The sequence below is a fragment of the Neomonachus schauinslandi genome, chromosome 1, assembly GCF_002201575.2.
Source record: "Neomonachus schauinslandi chromosome 1, ASM220157v2, whole genome shotgun sequence".
Lineage (NCBI taxonomy): Eukaryota > Metazoa > Chordata > Mammalia > Carnivora > Phocidae > Neomonachus > Neomonachus schauinslandi.
This window is the reverse complement of record NC_058403.1, coordinates 79,419,216-79,443,820: the sequence shown is the minus strand read 5'-3', so window position 1 is coordinate 79,443,820 and position 24,605 is coordinate 79,419,216. Positions and strand designations below refer to the sequence as shown.

General features: G+C 38.5%; 1 protein-coding gene across 5 annotated transcripts in view; it reads right to left on the bottom strand.

Moving 5' to 3' along the window:
* IGF2BP2 (insulin like growth factor 2 mRNA binding protein 2) overlaps positions 1-24,605 on the bottom strand; it is a 157,311-nt gene that overhangs the window by 24,178 nt on the left and 108,528 nt on the right. For 3 of the 5 annotated variants that reach the window (XM_021692335.1, XM_021692337.2, XM_021692338.2), the window contains exons 3-9: positions 18,677-18,725; positions 17,538-17,589; positions 14,060-14,123; positions 11,570-11,842; positions 9,086-9,220; positions 558-680; positions 85-220 (exon numbers count right to left, since the gene is read on the bottom strand). In XM_021692335.1, coding sequence (XP_021548010.1) covers positions 85-220; positions 558-680; positions 9,086-9,220; positions 11,570-11,842; positions 14,060-14,123; positions 17,538-17,589; positions 18,677-18,725 — 832 coding nt within the window. Of the gene's footprint in view, positions 1-84; positions 221-557; positions 681-9,085; positions 9,221-11,569; positions 11,843-14,059; positions 14,142-17,537; positions 17,590-18,676; positions 18,726-24,605 lie in introns of all 5 variants that reach the window. The other 2 variants (XM_021692336.2, XM_021692339.2) reach the window with 2 other exon arrangements.

Sequence of the window (24,605 nt, the reverse complement as noted above, 5' to 3'; positions counted from 1 at the left end):
AATGACAACTATTCTTAGAGAGGCTTGTGTCCTGCCTGAAAACACATGTGAAAACCAGTAGAGAAGAAAGCATTCGGCACTTACATTAACAGCCAGCATATCATTTTCAAAGGCCTCACGGAGCTTCTTCATAATCTCTACCTCTGCATTGGCACAGGCCTCGACTGTGCCCTTCACAGTGATGGTTCTTTCAGGGTTGTATATGCTCAAGTCCTGCAAGCTGGCCACCGGGAAAAAAGAGAGATTTCCTTTTTCAAAAGGAAAAATAAAATCCCAGAAGGATCAGAAACAAGTCTTGGTGGAGGATTCCCTCACCTCACACTGTGGTATCAAATACTTGCCATCTTATCTCAAATCTTAGAGGTGACTTAGCTCATATCCATAGTAGAAAATATCTGACTGGTAACTATTTATGCATCTGTTTTGATGGTGTTGGAGAGAATTACATCACTTATGATTATACTCCTATTTTAAGGAAAGGCAGATGAAGGAGTTGGGCATATCAAAATGCTCAAGTTCTCCATTTTGGGCACAATTAAACGGAATGGGTGGCTTACGATGAGATTGTTATCTTGGTCCCCGTCTCATGTTCAATTTTCTTCAAATTTCTGCCTTCTTTTCCAATCAGTCTTCCAACTAAGCCATTGTGGGCCAAGATTTTCAGAGGAATCTCTTCAGCTCTAAAAGAGACAAACAACAATTTAACACTTAAGGTGGACACACTGCTTGCCTTCTAAGAGCTATTAAACCACTTTCTTCCCTTTACAAACAGAAGTCATTTTGTTCAGGTACCAAGTAGTGATGGGCTTTAGGTGAGGCTGGTTCCCTCACCAACCCCAGTGCACGAATTCTGATTAACATAAGCCAAGCCACGGTAATTATATTCCCTTGTTAAGATGGACTGGAAGTGGGTCCATGAGGCGAATCTGGCCAATGAGGTATGAGGAGAAGTCTGTTGCATGACTTTAGGAAGGTTTTTCTTGTTCTTAAAAAAGACAAGAGAGAATATCAGCCATATGGCAGACTAGGATGCTACAGGCCCTCCTAACCCCACAGAGACACCAAGTTAACAGCAATAGAGAGACTGGAATGCCTCTGTGTGAAGTCCAGAGCTCAGCTGAGAAGCCATAGCACCCTGGCCATTGTAAAGCCAAGAAAAGACTCCAGTAAAAGGGGTGGAAAAATTTGCAGTGTTCAGTGTGGCTACACATGCTCCTTCCCTTATGCTGCATAGCGAGGAACAAATGGGAGGAAATCTCCCACACCAGGGATCCTCCCATGGGATGCAAACAAAAGACTGGACCATACACCTGACATCCTGGCCTATCTGGGAGCCACCCAAGGACTGGTTTCGGTCTTGCCTCACTTGGAGCATTGAGGAGACTGGTGCCAGAGTTTTGAAAGCCGCTGAAAAAAGAGGTGAGCAGTATGCTAGAGCTGCAGCTCTACAGTCAGAAGGCAGGGGGAGAAAGAGATCAGAAAAGGCTTGAGAGGCCCTAACACCTCCAGTAGCGCTGATAAGTAAAGGAAGGTCTTCCCCTCATTGAAGCCAGTACACAGAGACTAAGAGATGGTTGTTTTTTCAAATGCCCCAATCCCACCAAAACATTAAAAGACATACAAAGAAACAGGGAAATACAGTCTAATCAAAGGATAAAAATATAACTCCAGAAACCAACCCTAAAGAAATGCAGCTCTATGAGCTGACGAAGAATTTACAATAATTGTCATGAAGACACTCAATGAACTAAAAGAGAACACAGACAACTAAACAACAGGAAAACTATGCATGAACAAAATGGAAATATCAACAAAGAGAGAAACTATAAAGAACAAATAATGGAACTAAAAAATATAATAACCGAACCCCCCCCCCCAAAAAAAATCATTAAAGAGGTTCAACATCAGACTTGACAGGCAGAAGAAAGAATGAGCAAACCTGAAGACTGGTCATTTGAAATCATCAAGTCAAAGTAGAAGAAAGAAAAAAAAGAATGAAAAAAGGTCCCCAGAGAGCACAAAGAAAGGCTAAGGAACTTAGGGGCCAAGATCAAATGGACTAATAGGTGAATCCCAGAAGGAAGAAAGAGAGAGGGCAGAGAGCTCATTTGAAGAAATAATAGCAGAAAACTTTCCAAATCTCAGGAAAGAAATGGACATGTAGATTCAAGAAGCTCAAAGAACTCCAACTGGGACAAAACCAGAGAGAACCACACTGAGACACATTATAAGCCAATTTTCCAAAATCAAAGACAAAGAAAGAATCTTGAAAGCAGCAAGAGAAAAGTGATTATTCAATACAAGGGAGTTTCCACAAGATTTCTGAGCAGAAACTTTGCAGGCCTAAAGGAAGTGGGATGATATGTCCAAAATGCTGAAAGAAAAACACATCAGCCAAGAATATTGTATCCAGCAAAACTTTCCTGTGAAAATGAAGGAGAAATTAAGACTTTCCTAGATAAACAAAAGCTAAGGGAGTTCCTTATCATTATACTTGCTCTACAAGAAATGCTAAAAGGAGTCCTTTAATGGAAATGAAAGGACAGTGAGCAGCAACACAAAGCCATATGAATATAAGGTTCTCTAGTAAAAGTAAATACACAAATATAATAACCTGTACTATATTAATTTTGATGCACAGAATTTAAATGACAAAAATATTTTTAAAAAGATAAATCTGTTAATGGGTATAAAATATATAAACAGCAATTTGTAACATCAGTAACAAAGTGGGGGGTAGAGTTGTAAAAGAGCAAAGTTTTTGAATATGATTGAACTTAAGTTGCTATCAGTTTAAAATAGAATGCTATAACTTTAAGATGTTTTATAAAATTGCAATGGTAACCACAAAGAAAATATCTATAGAATATACAGAAAAGGAAATGAGAAGGGACGCAAAGCATATCACTAAAAAAACCCAAAAGGCAAAGAACAAAGTAAAAAAACACACAAAAGAATGCAGTAAGACAGACAAGGAGGGACAATAAAGCTACAAGAAATGCAAAAAACAACAAAATGGCAAGAGTAAGTCCTTCCTATTAGTAATTACTTTAAATGTAAAAGAATTAAACTTCCCAATCTAAAAGACATGGATTGGCTGAATGGATTAAAAGAAAAAAAAAAAAGATCTCAAATCGACAAATTTAAACGTCAAGGAATTAGCAAAAGAATAAACTAAACCCAAAGCTAGTATAAGGAAAGAAATGATAAAGATTAGAGCAAAGATAAGCAAAAGAGATAACACAAAAACAAAAGAAAAAACCAAGAATTGGTTTTTGAAAAGATCAACAAAATTCATAAACATTATCTAGATTAACTAAGAAAAGAAAGAGCACTCAAATATCTAAAATCAGAAATGAAAGAGGGGACATTGCAACTGATGTCATAGAAATAAAAATGATTACAAGGGAATACTATGAACAGTTGTACATCAACAAAGAGATAACCTAGAAGAAATAGGTAAATTCCCAGAAACACACAACCTACTAAGACTAAACTTTGAATAGAAAATCTGAACAGAAAATAATGAGTAAGGAGACTGAATCAGTAATTAAAAACCTCCCAACAAAGAAAAGCCCAGGACCAGATGGCTTCCCTGGAGAATTCTACCAAACATTATTTTTTCTACCAAACATTTAAAGAAGAATTAACACCAATCCCTCTCTAACTCTTCCAAAAATTGAAGAAGAGGGAACACTTCCAAGCTCATTCTATGAGGCCAGCTTTACTCTAATACCAAAGCTAGACAAAGACACTTTGAGAAAAGAAAACTACAGACCAATATCCCTGATAAATATTGATATAAAAGTCCTCAACAAACTACAAGAAAAATGAATTCAAAAGCATTGTACATTAAAAGGATGATACATGGGGCGCCTGGGTGGCTCAGTTGGTTAAGCGACTGCCTTCGGCTCAGGTCATGATCCTGGAGTCCCTGGATCGAGTCCCACATCGGGCTCCCTGCTCGGCGGGGAGTCTGCTTCTCCCTCTGACCCTCCTCCCTCTCATGCTCTCTGTCTCTCATTCTCTCTGTCTCAAATAAATAAATAAAATCTTTAAAAAAAATAAAAATAAAAATAAAAAAAATAAAAGGATGATACATTATGACCAAGTAGGATGTACATCTGCAATGTAAGGGTGGTTCAAAATAAAAAAAAAAATCAATGTAATATACATTAATATAGGTCAATACCTGTAGGTGAAAAACCACATGATTATCTCAATTAATGCAGAAAAAGCATTTGACAAAAATTTAACACCCTTTCATGATAAAAACACTCAACAATTTAGGAATAGAAGGAAACTATCTTAACAAAATAAAGGCCATTTGTAAAAAGCACACAGTGAACATCATATTCAATGGTGAAAGACAAATTTTCCTCTAAGATCAGGAACAAGAGAACGATACCCACTTTCACCACTTCTATTCAATTTAGTATTAGCAGTGCTAGCTAGAGCAATTAGGTAAGAAAAATAAAAGGAATCAAAATTGAAAAGGAAGGAAGTAAATTATCATCTGTTTGCAGATAACATGATCTTATATGAAGAAAACTCTAAAGATTCCACAAAAAAGCTGTTAGAATAAACTCATTCAGCAAAGTTGCAGGATATAAAATCAACAGACAAAAATCAATTGTGTTTCTATATACTAATAATGAACAACCTGAAAAGAAAATTAAGAGAAGTTTCATTTTGCAATAGTATCCTAAAGAATAAAACACTTAGGAATAAACCTAACCAAGGAGATAAAAGACTTATATGCTGAAAGCTATATGAGCGGTGAAAGAAATTAAAGACAAATATAAATGGAAAGACAACCCATGTTCATGAATTGGAAGACTTAATATTGTTTAGATGTCCATACTACCCAAAGTGATCTACAGATTCAATGCAATCCCTATCAAAATCCCAATGGCATTTTTTTGCAGAAATAATTCATTTGGCATCTCAAGGGACCCTGAACAGTCAAAACAATTTTGAAAAGAAGAACAAAGCTAGAGAACTCACACTTCCTGATTTCAAAACATGTTACAAGGCTACAGTAATTAAGACACTATGGTAATGGCAGGGTGCTTGGATGGCTCAGTTGGTTGGGCTTCTGCCTTCAGCTCAGGTCATGATCCTGGGGTCAAGTCCCATGTTGTGCTCCCTGCTCAGCAGGGAGCCTGCTTCTCCCTCTCCTCCCAGCTCATGTTCTCACTATCTCTGTCACTCTCTCTCAAGTAAATACATAAAATCTTAAAAAAAAAAAAAGACACTATGGTAGTGGTATCAAGACAGACAAATAAACCAATGGTCCAGAACAGAGAGCCCAGACATAAACCCTTGCATATATGATCAAATTATCTTTGACAAGGGTGCCAAGATAACACAATGAGGAACAACATCTTCAACAAATGGTGCTGGGAAAACCGGATATCCATATGCAAAAGAATGAAGCTAGACCCTTATCTTAGTCCCATACAAAAATTTACTCAAAATGGAATAAAGACCTAAATGTAAAACTTAAAAACTATAATATTCCTAGAAGAAAACAGGGAAAACTTCACGGCATTAGATTTAGCAATGAGACACCAAAGCAAAGGCAACAAACACCAAATAGACAAGTTCCAAACAACACTAAAATAGATACCAAAACAGACACCAAAACAGACAAATTTAACATCAAATTTAAAAGCTTTTGTGGACCAAAGGACAAGGTCAACAGAGTGGAAAGGCAACGTAGGGAAAAGAAGTAAATATCTGCAAATCAAGTATCTGATAAGGGATTAATATCCACAATATATAAAGAACTCCTACAACTCAACAACAAAAAAAATCAGATAACCCATTTTAAAAATGGGCAAGACTTGAATAGACATTCTCGAAAGATGATATACAGATGGCCAATAAGCATATGAAAAGATGCTCAATATCACCAATCATCAGAGAAATGCAAATGAAAACCACTATGAGATACTGTGAACACAAAATATTACCTCAAACCCATTAGTTTGGCTACTATCCAAATAACAGAAAATAACAAGGACTGGTGAGGACATGGAGAAAGTGGATCCCTTGTGCACTGTTGGTGATATTGTAAAATGATGTCATTGCTATGGAAAACAGTATGGAGGTTCTTCAAAAAATTGAAAATAGAAATATCATATGATCCAGCAATGTCACTTCTGGGTATATATCCAAAAGAACTGAAAGCAGGATCTTGAAGAGCTATTTGCACACCCATGTTCATAACCGCACTATTCTGGCTAGAAGGTGAAAGAAACCCAAATGCCTATCAATGGATGAATAAACAAAATGAGATATATGCATACAAAGGAATATTATTCAGCTTTAAAAAGGAAGTCTTACTACATGCTACAACTTGGATGAATCTTGAAGACATTATGCTAAGTGAAATAAGCCAGTCACAAAAACACAAAATACTGCATGATTCCACTTATAAGCAGTCTCTAAAGCAGTCAAATTCATAGGAACAGAAAGTAAAATGGTAGTTACCAAAGGCTAGAGGGAGAGGGAAAAGGGGAGTTGTTCAATGGGTACAGAGTTTCAGTTTTGCAAGATGAAAAGTTCTGGAGATCTGTTTCACAATAATGTGAATATATATAAACATTACTGAACTGTACACTTAAAAATGGTTAAGTGAAATAAACCAGAGAAAGACAAGTACTGCATAATCTCATTTACATGTGGAATCTAAAACAAAACAAGGTCATAGATACAGAGACAAGATTAGTGGTTGCCAGAGGCAGGGGTGGGGGGGGCGGTGAGGTATGGGCAAAATGGGTGAAGGGAGTCGAAAGTTACAAACTTCCATATAAAATAAATTAAGTCATGAGATACAATGTACAGCACAGTGACTATATCTGATAATACTATACTGAATATATGAAAGTTCCTAAGAGAGCAAATCTTAAAAGTTCTTGTCACAAGAAAAAAACTGTAACTGTGTATGGCGACCGATGTTAACTAGACTTATTCTGGTGATCATTTCACAATATATACAAATAGCCAATAATTATGTTGTATACCTGAAACAAATATAGTATTATGTCAATTATATCTCAATAAAAAATGGTTAAGATGATAAATTTTGTTATGTGTTTTTTACCAGAAAAAAATGTTCAAAAAAGAAGGAGCAAGGATGCCCTCTCTTTCAACTTTTGAATATTTTTCTGTGGGGACACAAGGTCTGAAATCACTACAACCATCCTGTCATCACCAGGGGAGTATCAGACATCCTGAGGAAGACAGAGCAGAAAGAAAGATTGTGAGTCTCTGAGTCTGTGATTCAACTGACCTTGAGTCGTCCACCTCAGACTTCTCGCTACATGACAGAATAATAGTTTCTTATTGTTTAAGCCACTTGTTATGTTTTCTGGTAGTTAGGACCAATTGCATTGCTACTATACACCAGTATTCAAAGCAACTCCACCAGAATGGAACTTTCAGAGGGCGGGGTTTTTGTTGGCTTTGTTTACTGGCACATAGAACAATGCCTGGCACAGAGTAGGTGCTCAATAAATGATAAATGAATAAAAAGAAAATTTAGGATCCCTCTTCTACATCCTCTACCTCTTGCTCATACCCCTCAGGACTCAGCTTAAATGTCACTTACCCAGGGAGGTCTTCTTTGAACCCCCCAAATCTCTTCCCGTTCTCCTAAAACATTGATGAGGGCCCTCCACTTACATGCAGTTATTTTTGACTCTCACATGTCTCATGGCTGTGCTTAATGACCTACTGGTGTATTTGTTTAGCGAATGTCTCTCCCACTGGATCATAAGCTCCATAAAAGCAGGAACTGGGTCCTGTTTATGGCTGTAGACTCATTTCCCAGCACAGTGCTTAGCTGTGGTGTGGCACTCAAAAAAATTGATTTCAAAGATATTCAAACACTATGTTGGCTCTACATGAAAACTCAAAAATTTAATTTATACATCAGTCTTTTTGATTATTTAGAATATTTGAAGCTGCTTGTCCTGAGGTTGAAGGACCAGGAAGGGTGTTATTTATAAAGTTCTCAATAACTTGGATGAAGGAGGGGCTTATTCAAATGAAGCCATGGCATTTGGGGTGTTTCAAAGGCCTCAAACAGAGTAAATAATTCATAAGTAATAAATTCATAAGTTAGAGTCCCTTATGAAATCTGAGAATAGATTTGCAATGTTTTGCTTTTAAGGACTACTTTCATCTTCTTGGTTTGATTTTTTATTTTTCTTTTCATCTTCTCATCTTCATACTCTTATTTGACATTATTTGGTTAAGTTAATTTTATATTTGATTTATCCCTCACTGCTCCTCTATAAAACTGCTGCCACTACCCATAAGTGGATTTTTTGCCAAACTGACGGAACTTCTTCATTATCTATTCCATTACTGTTAATTCATTTATAATACAAAGTCAATGGGTTTAGTAAGAACTGTACCTGCCATTCGAACTGGTACAACACTCAGGAATCCCAAGAAGTATTTTGTAAAAAAGGAAAGAGTAAAGTAGCTACTTGGATACCAGTTTCTACTACTTAAGGAAAATTTAAGAATGCAACATGGTAGTAAAAAGCTTTTCCAGAACAGTAAATGATGGTTTCGATGACAATATACATTCCAAACACACCTGCACTGTCTGGTATGATAGCCATTAGCCATAAATGTGACTATTTAAGTTTGAATGAATTAAAATAAAATAATTTAGCTCCTCTGTTGCACTGGCCACCTCTCAAGCACTCAGTAGCAGCATGTCGCCAATGGCCGTCATACTGAATAGGCAGATACACAATACCCCCATCACTGCATGGCATTAGAAGCATATATCTGTGTTTCTACCAGTAATTATTAGTAATGAGTGATGGAAACATTCAGATCACCAAAAGAAACATCTAAGTGGAGAAACAGCCATATTAAAACAAAAGATCTATTTCTTACTATATTCTCCTTGGGAACAAATTTCTTAAAAAATACTCTTGTCCCCTGCTCCCTTTACTGAGTAACAGAATTACAGGTTTTAAAAAATTTCTTGTGTGAAGTGAATGAGAACTTACTCTTCTTCTCTGTTAAGTGATCTGGGCATTGTATGCAAACTTACAGTTTGGTCTCATCAGCTTCTTTCTGCATGATTTCAAGAATCATGCGGCATGCTTCAGAGGTCCCTTCTGGGGTGGCATGGATGGTGACGGGCTTCTCTGCAGCCCCAGAGTTCTCTTTTCTATGGATGTCTACCCTGTAGGGAAAGAATCAGGAGCCATAACACAACGTCATCTGGGACAGGATCCTAGTCCCGAGAAAGCATCTCACGGGCCAACGTACAGCAGGGACACAGACAACGAAGTGTCATTAGCACGTGTGCAACCAATGCCATTCTTCAAGAAGGCGGCAAGCAGGGCAGGACGTCTTGTGCCAAACTTGGATTCTTTGCAGTTCCGTTTAGAAGGGAATATTTCTATTTTTTTTTCTTTAAAGATTTTATTTATTTATTTGACAGAGAGACAGCGAGAGCAGGAACACAAGCAGGGGGAGTGGAAGAGGGAGAAGCAGCCTTCCTGTGGAGCAAGAAGCCCGATGCGGGGCTCGATCCCAGGACTCTGGGATCCCAGGACCCTGGGATCATGACCTGAGCCAAAGGCAGACGCTTAACGACTGAGCCACCCAGGAGCCCCTAGAAGGGAATATTTCTTGCAGGAGTGCTGTGGGACAAAGGCACCAAGCCAACTTGGTAATGAAGCCAGTTTGGTAAGTGAAGTATTTTGTGTAGTCTTTCAAACGATCACAGAAGCAAAGGGTCAAGTGAGTGGGGGTAACACTGCACACTGGCATGGTGCCAGTCCCTGAACTGATTGTAGCTTTTAAAAGCCATATGTTAATCCAAATCCAAACACCAAATTCAAGCAAGCTTTATGTATTTGAGTGTGGATTAAAAACAGAGGCATGCCCTCTCTCTGTCTCTCTAAGTTTTTGGTTTCCTTGCCACTGGCAGCCTGCCTCCTTCCAGGCTCTTAAAAGTAATGGCTCAAAAGCTTGATGACTTTATCAGACTTTTTAGGGTAGTTGTGGCCCTACTGGTTTTTGTTATCTTTGAAAATTACATAATTGATTGTATCCCTTTTTACTCTGGCTGTTAGAAAGGCCAGATCCAAGTCTTTGGTCTCTTTTTAAAAAATGGGCACATATTTTTGAGAACTGAACTTCACTTCTATTTAAACTTGTTGCATTTTTAAAGCCACTTTAAGAAATTTTTGGAACAAGAAGACATATAACTAAAAATCACTTTTGCAGTGAAGCAAACTTGGAGGGGAGAAAAGGGCTGATTTTAAAATAAATGGAACAGCAGACAGTACTTCTCCTCTCTACTGGGTCATCATTTCACTGCTATGACAATGAACTCTGGGACTCATACATATAAGTGCCCATTCTTTGGCAGTAACTCCGACACTTTGAAGAAAATGGTGTTTTCTCTTTCAGGTTATAAGACACTCAATGGATGACGTGATAAAAATGCACTAGGCATGTAAATAACTCCTGTTTGTCAGCAACTTGTTCTGCAATTTAAGCGCTTTCATAGCAATTATTTCTTTCAATCTGCCTGGCTGTCCTAAATCTAACAATAATCCTGGTTTACAGAACAAGGAGTTGATGCTCAGAGAAGTCAACTTTTTTTCCTATGATCATAGAGCTATTAAATGGTAAATCTTTTTTTTTTTTTTAAAGATTTTATTTATTTTTTTGAGAGAGAGAGTGAGAGAGAAAGAGCACAAGAGGGGGGAGCGGGAGAGGGAGAAGCAGACTCCCCGCTGAGCAGGGAGCCCGATGCGGGACTCGATCCCGGGACTCCAGGATCATGACCTGAGCCGAAGGCAGCCGCTTAACCAACTGAGCCACCCAGGCGCCCTTAAATGGTAAATCTTGAACATGGGTCTCTGCGTCCTGTGCTTTCTTTATTACATCATGCTGTGTTCTTAAGAACATTCAAAAATCAACAATCCCACAGGTCATTTTATCCACGACAACTCCTACTACCTCCTCAACTCCAACTCCTGCTTCAGTCTCCTTAGACAGACTAAACATAAGGCTAACGTACTTCATTTCTTGCTTAATCTGGCAGACCCACTCACTTCTTTTACATAGCTATTTACAAGACCACCTAAGTGATCTCAAAGAATGACTACCACTCAGGGCTCCAACTCAAGACAGGAGGTAAGAACTAAGATAAGCGGTTTCTGGGATCCCACAAAACTCAGCCCCATACCTATGCTGTTTTAGAAACTGATGTATTCACAAGCATCAATAAACTTACGAGGACTAGTCTCTGCTGTGAAGTCATCAGTGCCTTCTTTCTGAACCTTTAGTAGTTCAGGATATGACCTTTAGGCTATTGGCATGAAAGCACATTAAAGTCCCCAGCTTTGTTAGTTTGTTAGTAGTTTTGTTTTAAGAAGCCACCATCCCATACAGCACAGCCCCCCCCCCCCCCCCCAATGCTGATGCAAGCAATAGCCACCTGAGGATGACTGGGCCCCACCAGCACTCAGGGGGCCTGTCAGAACGAAGCAAAGGAAGCCCCGGAGGCACGTACCGGGACTGGGTCTGCTTAGTGATGTTCTTTATGGTCAAGCCCTCCTTTCCGATGATGGCACCAACAAACTGGGTGGGGACCAGGATCCGCAGCGGGAAATCAATCTGTCTGGCCTGAGAAGAGCCCCCAGGGGCGTGGCCTTGCTCCCGGGAAGAGTGGTCCCCACGCTGCGCTCGCTGAGGGGGCGAAGGGGAGCTCACCTCTTCATCCGGGATGTAGGAAATCTTGAAGGAGTAGTTCTCAAACTGATGCCCGCTTAGCTTCTCGATGGCTCTGAAATGCAGCAGGAGCAGGTGAGCTTTGTCAGAGAGTGATGTCAAAGGGAACCCCCAGGCCAGCGGACAGGTTCATTCAGTCTGGTTTACTAGTTAATCCTCCCCGAGGATACAGCGACGAGCAAGGCAGATGCCAGCTCTGTTCCCTCAGAGCTTATGCTTAACAATTAAACAAATAATAACAATGTACAGGCCTGGTCAGACTGGATATACAACTACGCATTCTGCCTTTTTTCACCACCCAAGCCTGTATCCCTCTCATCAGAAACTCTTTATAAATGTTGGTATAACATTAGGAGTCATTTTTTTCTCATTTTGATCATAATACATATTTATTATTGAAAATTCAGAAATAGATATGCACAGATGAGAAAAATAAATCCTAGTCCATCCTGTGTCTTTCTTTTCTTAACTATTATTATCATTTATAAACATGGATTAATAGTATATATACTACTTTCTAATCTTTATTTTTAAAAATATTTTAAAAAAATATTCTAATCTTTATTATTAAAAATTGTCAATTTTATTTGACAGAGATAGAGAGAGGGAGAGCACAGGCAGGGGGAGAAGCAGGCTCCCTGCTTAGCAGGAAGCCTGATGCGGGACTCGATCCCAGGACCCTGAGATCATGACCTGAGCTGAAGGCAGCCGCTTAACTGACTGAGCCACCCAGGCGCCCCTATTTTTTAATCTCTAAAAAAGAGTTAATACTCTAAAGGTTTTCCAAGTCATTAAATGTCCTGCAATTTAGTTTTTACTGGCTGTTTAACATTCTATTGATTTATCATAGTTTTTGCAACTCATTCCCTATTGTTAGATACATCTACCTATCTATCTATATAGATCCAATCTTTTATTATTATGTACAGTGTTGCCATGGACATTTTTGCAACTCCAACTGCACACAGGACAAATTCCTAATGGAATTGCTGGGTCAGAGAGTATATGCAGAAATCTAAGTATTAAATACCACCCAGTGTGCTTCCGGAAAGGTCTCAACACTTACTATCCCATAGCAACTAAGAGAGCCTTTTTTTCCTTGAATCCTCAAAAACAAAATTATTTTAAATTATTTATTAATTTTGATATGGAATACACAATATCCCACTATTGCATTTTTAAAACTATACAAGAAGCGGAACAATTTTTTCACAAGTTTTTTGTAGCAAGTGAAAACAATAACCTTATTCTACTAGGTTAATGTTTAGGGTTTGTGAATTTATTACAAAGCAGTACCTCTGAATTCAATAAAAGCAACAAAGTCATCTCGTGTATGGAGGTCCTAGCTAAGTGGCAGCTGGACACAAGCTACAATGGTGAGCTGCTGGTATATATCCTGCTTATATATGTGTGGCTAAAGTCCATAGCAAATGATCTATTGCCTTTTTCAATGCAAAATTAACTTTAAGACTAGTTGTATGAGGATGGGTTAAATATGTCTTCATGTGTGTTAAAACCTTGAAAAATAAATAAAACTTATTATTCTGGGATGTATAACCAAGGTTATGCCACATCCATGACCGTGTTTGACCATAATTCGAGTTAAAGTGACTTGACAGGCATTTCACTTTAAGGACCTTCTACAAAAAGGAACTTGGTTTTGTTTTGTTCTGTTGTTAAAAACTCAATACCATGTCCATTAATCGCCAACCTCAAAATTAACCATCATTGAAGCAATGTACTCATGAATGGGGACTAGGAAGTGCATGGAGGTTAGGAAAGAGAAGCCCAAACCAGGTGATCTTTGACTAACCACTCCCAGACAATTCTCCCTGCTGTTGCTGTCATTGAGATAGATCCCCTTTTTAATATTACACAGAGGAAAAATGGATGTTTCATTATCTCTTCACCAAGTGTGCACAGAAACAGGTTTGTGCTTCTTCCTCATGGTGCATGGAGGAAGCTCCAGGTAAAGGCAGCTCCCAGTGGTTGGCAAAGCAGAGTCTGGGGAACACAGTATCACAGAGCTGATGCCTCTATTCCTGACCATGTCAAGACACCGCACCCACCTCAGTTTTGATGCCAAGGTTCAACATTTTTCAAGATAAAGTCTCCGTACAACCAACCAACCAACATCCCGGTATAAATGCCCTGGAGCTCCACTGACTTGTCAAAGGGAGCACAGATGCCCTAGGGTTCTTCTGCTATGTCAGACATATGCATCTTTTGGGAATTTAAAGACAACCCTCCCAAGAAGCCCAAATCCACTTACATTTTTGCTTCTTCTCTTGTTGTATATGTGACGTTGACAACGGCAGTTTCTGTGTCTGTGTTGACTAGGAAAGAAGCAAAAACTATACTGTCATAGAAAAAAAAGCTGTCACCTTCTGGCTCAATGTAAACAGATTTTAGGGAAGAATGCACAAAAAACTCATCACCCTAACTCCACAGTTACCCGAATCTCTATCTTTATTCGTGTGCATTCATAGTAAATAGTAATTGACTGTATATGCACATTTGTAATCAACTGTATATACAACTCAAAGCTATAGTTTCACTTATAAATACTATTGCATGTCATATGTCTATGCACATATTTGTATTTTTCATTTCTACTGTCTACATAAAATTTAGTAAGTAAATGTGCCATGATTTTTGCCTAACCATTCCTCAATTGCTGACATATGGGTTATTCTCAGTATCTACTATTCTAAGTAGTATTGCTAAAAATTACCTTTACTGCAAACACCATCTGATTTGTGTTCTCTTCTGAATTATTTTTTTAGGCTAAAATCAAAGAAAAATAACTGGGTAACAGAACATAATGCTTAATGCATATTTTCAGATTACTTTCCTAGAAGTTTATATCAATTTACTGTACTACCAGCAAGCTATGACTTTTAAGTGTTATGTCTGCATTTATTTTTAAATAACTGGATATATGTATAAAATAATAAGAAAGTATTTTAATTCTTCATTAATTCCTAAAGTTGAATTAATCATATTTTTGTTTCCCTTTGACTGAGCTCCATGACTGTGTGAGTTAAATCAAGTAACTGTATATAATAAATAAAGAAAACTGACAATTATAACTCACTTGGCTGAAGGAAAGAACACAAACTCTAAGAGTGGCTAATACCAAACTCTTGTGAGCTGGCTTATCTTGGTTCCTAATTGCTTGCCTCTTCTTCTAAAGTCAGAAGTTAAAAATAAATTCAGAAGGCAAGATAAAACTTTCCCAATTCAAGCCAGTAAACTTAACCCCCAAATCCTGGTTTTCCCCAAACTAGTAGCCATGACTAAATCAGATCCTCCCTTTAAACATTTAAGCTACTGAGAGACTAACAACAGGAAGTTAATGATAATTTAAGAAAACCGTGATAAAGCTGCTTTCCAAAGGAATAATAAAACCCTGTAGTGTAGGAATTCCTAATCCTGGATCCATGTTAGGGCTTCTGGAATTTTATAAACTCACACCCCACCTCCACCCCCACCAAAGATTCAAAGGTGTGGCTATAAGAATTTCTCTGGTTTATAATTTCCTAAGACTCTCAAAGAGGTTAAAGACCACATTTAAAGATATTGTTTATCCAGTAACTTCAAGGTAGCTGCAGCCTTCACAAGGAAGGGATGCATAGTCTTCAGGAAGGAGCTGCTACTGAGATTTACATGTCATAAATGCAGAGCCCAGCCCAGCTCTGCCTGGGAGTGTTCTTGCTGCCTCTAATTCACACTTACCCAGAGAAGTCCTCACAGTGCAAAACAGGGGATGAGCAGCCCATAACCATCCTCTCAGTGCTGACACACAGAATGTACAGAGAGTTCCTATTTGCTGCTTTCTAGTGTTCCAGATGAGGCTGTTGACTCCCAGAAAGGGAGAAAGGGCTGGGTTTGAACCTCCTGAATAAATCTATCCACTAGGATTCTCAGATTCCCAGATTTTGTTCTCACTTCTTAGTCATATTCTCTGTTATTCAAAGACACTTGTCGTCAGGAAATCAGACAGTTCTGTGATTCTGGAAAGAACTGAGCTCCATTCAAATAATTTATTTCGCTGGACATAAAAGCTCTAAAAAGTTTCTTAAAACTCTACTGAAAATGTTTTCCTGCTGAATCAGGAATCACCTATGAAACAAAACAAAACAAAAGCCCAACACTTCTATCCTGTAGTTGTGAGGCAGCTGGAAACTGGGTGGTCTCCAGGGCACACGTGCGCTAGGAGCTGTAAACTGCCCCAAGGACCTGGAATAATTCTTCTTTGCATGGCATTGTCCTGAATTTATAACATGGTCTTGGCTAGTAACTTTTACAGGTTCATGTCTGTGAGGCCATCTTGCCTAATATATCCAATCCTTATTAGAATGTCTTCTTTTCCATGTTGAGGGAAATAACAAGAACTGAGAAATAGAATCCTTGTAAATCATGTCTTCTTTCTGAGCTCTTTCCCTTCACCTTTGGGCATGGGCAGTCAGCAGCATGAAATTGAATAATAATATTTTTAATATTCATGGAGTGGAGAACGTCTGAATAATTACTACTTTAAAATGATTATTATACTGGCAGATAGAACAGATTGCATATAAGAAAATGGGTTCTCTGTGATGATTTCCAAGTGAACCTTAACAATCCCTTGAGATCATATAGGACTCCATCACCTACAAATATTTATACAGGTTCTCTTTGGGTGCCACAACTATTCAGTGATATGGAAGGGGTAGAAATTATTCTCCCCATTTTATACAGGTGGAAACTGAGTCAGGGAGGGTAAGTGACTTTTTCAAGGTCCCACAGTCCGTAAATAACCAAATTCACATTCTGTTTTTTAGGCCAAAGGAAAAATAATCTTTTTTTTTTTTTTTTAAGATTTTATTTATTATTTATTTGACAGAGAGAGATAGCAAGAGCAGGAACACAAGCAGGGGGAGTGGAGAGGGAGAAGCAGGCTTCCTGCTGAGCAGGGAGCCTGATGCGCCTGAGCCGAAGGCAAACGCTTAACGACTGAGCCACTCAGGTGCCCCAGAAAAATAATCTTTATTGCATGTTACAGCCTGTCACATCAGGAGCCTGGAATCTACTTTTCTGGGACTCTCAAAAGAGCTACGTAAAATATCAGCTTCTTTAAAAAGGTACCTTTTTTTCTTTTTAAAATCATAGCATTTCATGTTTTAGATGAGATGAGAATGGCAAGAAGAAGAGTATATATTTTCTGTGGATTTCCAACACTGTTCCTAAGCCTGTGGCTCTCAAACTTGAGTACACACAAAAATCACTTGGGGGTGCTTGTTTAAAATATAGATTCATGAACTCCTACCCCTAAGAGTCTTACTTTGTAGGTCTATGGTGAGCCCCAGGAATCTGCATTTTCATAAGCACTGTGGGGGATTCTACTCCTTGAGAAACACTCAGTCTAAGACATTAGGGATCTGTTGTTCTTAGCCAGGAAGAGGCAAACTGTAAGAGCGTAAATTAAATTACTTCCAAGTGAATTAAGCTTACCCCAGCCTGACAGTGTTTGCCTAGTGCTTCAGCACATTAACAGAGTATAAAAAACCAACCTGAAAATCCTATTCCTTGAAAAAATAAATTATATAGATATGGATAAAAAGATCTGAATATCTCTCATGCACAGAGGAAGCTTGTTCCAAAGGAATTTGAACTTACTCTTTCTCTTTGGAGCTGACCCAGCCTATAAGAAATAACAGATAATAATCCCTATCAAAATTCATTAGGCTAATTTCCTCACTTATTACCTTGTTCTACATTCTCCACTGTCCCATACTGAGCCAAAAGTCCATCCAGCACCTGGAAAAAAAAAAAAACCTTCAATGTCAGAATGGGAAGACAAGATCATACTCACCACACACACACACAAAAAGTATAGTGATATTTTCCAGCAAATGAACTAAAACAAAACAAGGACAGTTACGGGAATAATCTCACTAAATTGATACTTCAGGTCTTCCAACAAAACAGAACTGAATAAATATATGGTACTTGCATTTGCTTATTGGCTCTTAAGTAATCTGTTCACTGAGGTGACACAGCAGAATTTCAGTCTTAGTAACTGTTAACAATCACATTCATGATGATGGTTGGAATATACTGGTTTTGAAATGAAAAGCAGAATAAAATACAAGGCTCACTTGTCCTTCTTGGAAGTTTTAACCATTCTTCCTTCTGTTTTTCTCTAGGGAATCTCCTAATTTTACAAAGCAATGGGATATATATATTTGAAATGTTTCATAATAAAGGTTGTTTTTTTTTTTAAGTAATAAAAATATTAGACAAAACATTCTGTTTCCTTTAAGGCTGTTTTGATTTTGAGTTGGAAATAAATATTGGGGCAGTTTGTTTTTAAATAATGCAATAAGGCCGCTCCTCAAATTTTATCTTCTTAAATTTTAAGGTTGCTATTTTATAAGAAGTTTTACAATTCTGAAACTGTATCTTAGCCACTAGCAAAACTAATTCAAAATAAAAAACCTACTCAAACTAACAACCTTCTATTTTTATTGGGTTTCCACTGATTTTATTTTTTCCAAAATCATAATTTGGAAAGGTCAAAATCATTCACAAAATTACGAGATAAAAATCACCAGCCAGGTATACATTTTGTTTCACAGTTTGTTGGTGCCTGGTGCTTGAGAAGACAGAGCAGGAGGGCTCAGAGCACACATCTTGCACCACAAAAGGGACAAACACAACCCTAAAGTTATGACAGATCACATACATTAGGGTACTGAAAGAGGAAGAGAGGGGACCCAGGGGCCTTGTGGGACAGGCCTTGAGGACCTCTACTTCTTCAGGGAACTAACAGGGAGCGGTTTTGCTGGCCTATTAAAAAGTAAGGTGAGGATAGACTCTAAACACGCAGGTGAGACTAGCTTACCTCCCACTGCAGGTGAGGAGGGATGTTTCGGATCTGAATTTTTCTGCTCCTGTAAAAATGAAAGCTCAGACTGTAACACTCTCTCTAGGACACAGACATCAGCAAATAACAAAAACAGGCTTAAGACCAGAGTTTGAATTCACTTTCTCACTGTGCTTACGGAGGCATTAGCAAGAGATTCCAGCTGTGACTCATGAGCATCATGTTTTAAGGTTTTCAATTACTTGGGGGGAAAAAGTGAAGAATAAACCCAACAAGTCTGAATACACTAAAGAAACAGTTTAAATGCAGATGTGCCTTTTCAATTTCTTGCCAAAGTAGTTAGAACTGAAATTGCCGTATATATTCTAATTAACAGAATTTATTACCTTCCTTCCCAAAACATGTATGTGGTCCTGTAACTGACCCTACCCCAAAAGGTACCTAGGCTCAAACATGACAGGTGAAGTCACATATAGAGTGGGCTTCAACAAGATCAGATTTAGCTCATCCCGTACCTAATAATGCAAAATTTCCTTTCAAAAATTACTTTTATCTTTAAATAAGCAATACAGTAACAATTTAAAAATTAGAACACTATAAAAAGGTAGACTATGGAAAGTTACTCCCATGCACCCCGTTCCCTCACCAGAAATACTTTTTTTTTTTAAAGATTTTATTTATTTATTTGACAGAGAGAGACACAGCGAGAGAGGGAACACAAGCAGGGGGAGTGGGAGAGGGAGCCCGATGCAGGGCTCAATCCCAGGACCCCGAGATCATGACCTGAGCCGAAGGCAGACGCTTAACTACTGAGCCACCCAGGGTGCCCCGGAAATAAATACTTTTACTTATCCTTCAGTTTCTTTATGCAAATAATAGCAAATACAAATATAAATTCTTATTTTTCATTTTCTCTTACAGAAATACTTGCATATTCTACAAGCTCTCTCCATGTTGTTTTTTTCACCTTAACAGTAACATCCTGGAGATCTTCCCATGTTGGCAGAGAGCATCCTCATTCTATTTTATCCTACCTGGATGTACCAAAGTGCATTTAACCCATCCCCAGTTGATGGACTTTTGGGACTTTTCCTGCCTTTCTAGTCAGAGGATTTTTCTGTTTTTCTGGGACATCCTGCTGGTCTCATAACTTTAAGTGATTTAGATTGTTTCTTGTTTTTATGTAAACATTAAAATTAGATAGAAAAAAAGAATAGAAATAGGAGGATAAGAATTTTTCTACCTTTTAAGAACATGTTAGATCCTGGAAAGAAAATACAAATCAACATTTAAATATTAGAGAGGTCATTTTAATGGACAGAGTTGACATTCAATTTCCCAAATATCCATTTGGGGGGGGGGTTGCAAGCGAAGGGATGTGATGGCCAAAGTACTCACCATTACTTTTTCTTTCCTTTTGGTGTAGGAGGTACCAAATAGTGGCAACAGAGAGCCACATGTTTTTGCATGGCTTTAATCTGGGCAATAGCCCCAGAAAACAATGTTACAATTCATACAGAGAGGAAAAGAGAAAGGAAACATGGAAACAAACAATGAAGTAAATCAGGAGCTCCAGTTTTCTCAGATTGCTTTTAAATACAAGGGGGGCCATCCCTATGTTCTAGATCCTACACGGTACTTCTGTCTTATTTTTTAAAAATGAGAATGCATTCATGCTTTACCATAGGGCTGCTTAAATGTCAATACAAACCCATCTATAGAACCTCTAATCTTGTATTAGGATAGGAAGGAGGAAAAAGAACCAAGAACTGATTTCTACCTCTATGCTAGGAAGCCTCTTTTCTGACACTGCCTTTGGCAATAGTTCATAATAAAACTGCTGACACCATCCCACGTAGTGGCTACATGGAATGCTCCACAGAAGATGTCACTAGCCTAACTATAGTAAAGGCATCAGAATTTGCAAGAAATTGAATATTTCTAAAGAAAAATATTTTTGTTATCTCCAGATATAAACATCGATTCTGAATGCTAACCAAGAATTTACTGGTATAAGTCTTGTTGGAAGAAACTCATGCATGAACACAAAGATTTGAAAAAAGACAGCTATTATAGCATTGTTTGTTATGACAAAGACTGCAAACAATCTAAGTATCCACCAACAGGGCAATGAATAAATAAATCATAGGATAGTCACAAGATGGAACATTATAAAACTGTTAAAAAGAATGAAGTAGGGATGTCTGGCTGGCTCAGTCAGTAGAGCATCCAACTCTTGATCTCGGGGTTGAGAGTTCGAACCCCACATTGGGTATGGCGATTACTTTTAAAAAAAAATGAAGTAAACACATGGGCATGGTCATAGGGAACTCTCTAAGGCATGCTGTTATAAGAAGAGAGCTAATTATAGATTAGGCTGATCCAGTTTTTTAAGTGCCCCAAACAGACTACATGTTATTAAATGTGTATGTTTGTAAATGCATTAAAAAAGGTAGCTACAAGTAGTTGGTGAAAGGGGACATACACTTTTTATTTTAGCTACTTCTGTCATTTACTTTTTTTTAAAAATTGGGAATGTATTCACATCTTACTTTAAAAAATGAACAATTAAAACTCCTACTAAGGCAGCTTTAATGAATACACAGATTTCTTTTTGAAAAGTACGCTAGAAACTACTAAATAAAAAAAAAAAGAACAAAAAACACCTTACTTCTTCCATAATTAGGTTAGGCATTCTTGAAATCTTATTTAACAGAATATCAATTTGTTTAGCCAACTCTGTTCCTAACATGTAAGTCATGACACTCTGCCCAGTCCAGATTACCCCAAATCCTAACTAAATGGGCCTAAAACAATGTTTCCCTGTAATATCTCATGTAAAGAATGCACATCGAGCAATCAGTTCAGTAACTGGAATGTTCATTAAGCAGGATTCTAGGAGAAATAATCTCTAAAAAGCTAGCGTGTGGCATCTCTAATCTTAGATCAGTATGGAAAGGAAGAAAAAGAGCTGAGAACTAAAAAAGGAACTGGAGAGCACTACAGGAGAACCAATTAAACTGATCCTTGGGTCACTGGGAAGATTATCCTGAGCGATTATCTTTCAGGATCAGGAATGATCAGGACCTGTGAGTTCTGCTAACTTGCACAGCACCATCTGGATGCTATGCCTCCTTGTCGGGGTCCTGGGATGCCCGTCTCCCTCTCCCCTGTGAGGGATTTCCACATGCCCTTCAAACCCCGCTCACACGTGCAGAGGCTTCCGGGGCATCTCCAGGCAGAACTGTCTCCTCTGCACTCTGCAGGTTTTGTAACAGCTCACTCTGCTATAATTATTTCTCTGCTGGGGCTGTCGTGTCCCCCCACCAACCCTCTGCTAATGGTAATTTCCTCAAGGACAGTCTGCGGTTTACTAGTCTCCTGTCCAGCACAGAGCCCAGTGCCTAGTCTAAAAGGAGAACACAGCACCCCAGGGGCTGGGAAAAGCACTCCTCTTGCTGGCTGTAGCCTGCCTGTGATGTGGATCCCCCTGACCCCACCCAGGAAGGCCAACTGTTTATTTCTCCTTTGCCAGTTAGTCAAGAGAAGAGGGAAGAGTTCTTTTCCCTCTTTCCTTTAGAAAGGAAACACAGTGTTTGGCTCAGTTTCAACCAACAAATGCAAATCTTTTTCTCTCTGAAATCCATAAAAGTGTGCCCTGCTTTAAAAAGCCAAACATACATAGTAACTTAGGAAAGTGACTGCTGTTTTTTGTTTTTAATATTTTTATTTATTTATTTGAGAGAGAGAGAGATAGCGAGAGAGAGCATGAGGGGGGGGGGGGGGTAGAGGGAGAAGCAGACTCCCCACTGAGCAGGGAGCCTGATGCCGGGCTTGATCCCAGGACCCTGAGACCATGACCTGAGCCGAAGGCAGACGCTCAACCAAATGAGCTACCCAGGTGCCCCAGGAAAGTGACTGGCTTTAAGAAAATAATTTTTTGTTCCTTAAAAAAAGGAATAATTTCACAGTTCCTTTATTTTAAAAAAGAAGTCAAGCTTCTCTAAATCTATGTAATGACATTTCTCATCCTCACTGCCCAGAAGCATTACAGCAGTCTCCGAGTTGGCCCGTTTTCTGAAGGTACTCTCTCCTCTCCCATCTATCCCTCCCTGGCTGCCAGTGACTTTCTAAAACACAAGTATGACTGGTTACTCCTGCCTGTTTAGACTCCTGTCACCGCATCCAAATTCCCTTTCACGACCCTGTTAATGCCTCCCTCCCCACCTCTCCATCTTGCCACACCAAACTGCCCAAACTTTGTGCACTTATCCCTTCATCAAAAGCAATTGGTTACACCTGCAGTTTATATGCATGCCTTCAATGCCTTCATCAATCTACCTTAAAAACAAGAGTAAAGAATTTGCCTAATACAGATACCTCCGTAAGTGGAATTATACAATATTCGTCTTTTTGTGTTCGGCTTATTATAGTTCACATAATGTTTTCAAGGTTCATCCATGCTGCAGCATGTATCAAAATTTTATGCTCTGCATTGATTTTTATTTTTATTTTAAAAGATTTTATTTATTTACTTGAGAGAGAGAGAGAGCACAAGCCGAGGGAGAGGGAGAAGCAGACTCCTCTCTGAGCAGGAAGTCCTACATGGGGCTCGATCCCAGGACCCTGAATTCGTGACCTGAGCTGAAGGCTTAACCGACTGAGCCACCCAGGTGCCCCTCTGTACTGCTTATTAAAGTTAATCTGTTAGTGTGCTCACTTGGGAAGTACCTATACTAAAGTTAATCTGTTAGGGTCTTATATTTATTTTCTTATAACTTTTTTCACATGAAGGAATGTTTTCAATATATCCCCAAACTTAAGAGAATCCACTCAGACTTATACTAGTCAAGTTAATTAGATCTAGATCAGCGGGTTGGGGGAAGGGGGAATGCGGAGTTATGTTTATTGGTACAGAGTTTCTGTTTGGGATGATGAAAAAGTTCCGAAAACAGATAGTGGTGATGGTGGTATAACATGGCCAGTGGACTTACTGCAGCTGAACGATACACTTAAAAATGGCTAAAACGGCAAATCTTGTTACATACATTTCACCACAGGGGGGGAAAAAAAACTATAGGAGAAAAGAGCAATGCAAAGAAACAATGTAAAATTTTCTACAAGACAACTAGTCTGGACTCTTCAAAATGTCAATGTCATTTAAAAATCTAAAAACTGCAGAATTGCTCTAGATTTAAAGAGAATAAAGAGATCCAACAACCATGGGGGATAAAGGGACAAGAATAAATAGGGCAGTCAGGAGCAGGGTTTTGATCTTTTTCTTTTTCATTTTAATCCAAAGCAGAGTAAGACCCACAGTCAAGCAGGGAGTGCCCTTTAATGGAGATACACAGGCTCTTTCCGAGTGGCTTCAGGATTTAGGAATTTAGAATTACCCACTCTCAAAATTCAAGGAAGGTAAGCATTCTGGGTGAGAAAAGGAAAGAAGCTCAGTCTCCATGCTACCAGGAAAGGGGTAATATAGCCCTACAGCCATCTTGGGAATGGGCTGGGGGAACTTGGCTATTTTGATTCTATACTCTGGTTAATTGGTGATTGTAGCATACATGTCTAGACTATCAAATCTTAAAGAACTACAAAACAAATATATTTAACCCCAGTTCATCTAATTCTAATGGACTTAATTGACAGTATATGGAGTTTTTCAACATCTAAGTGCCTCAGAATACTTTTTATGAATGTTATTATCTTTGTACTGTAGATGCCCAGAAGAAATAGAAAGTTCCAACTTGAGTAAATTTCAGATAAACGAGATGTCCATTGTTAGGAATTTCAATTACCTGGCAGAAATTACTTTGTATGGTAGAATTTGTAGCTTAGAATAAGTGGCCAACCATTTGGGGAAATACAATCATATTTAATTGTCATGGAATTTCTGTGATTCTGAAGAACTATTTTACCTGTATTTAGCGGGGGGGGGGGGGGG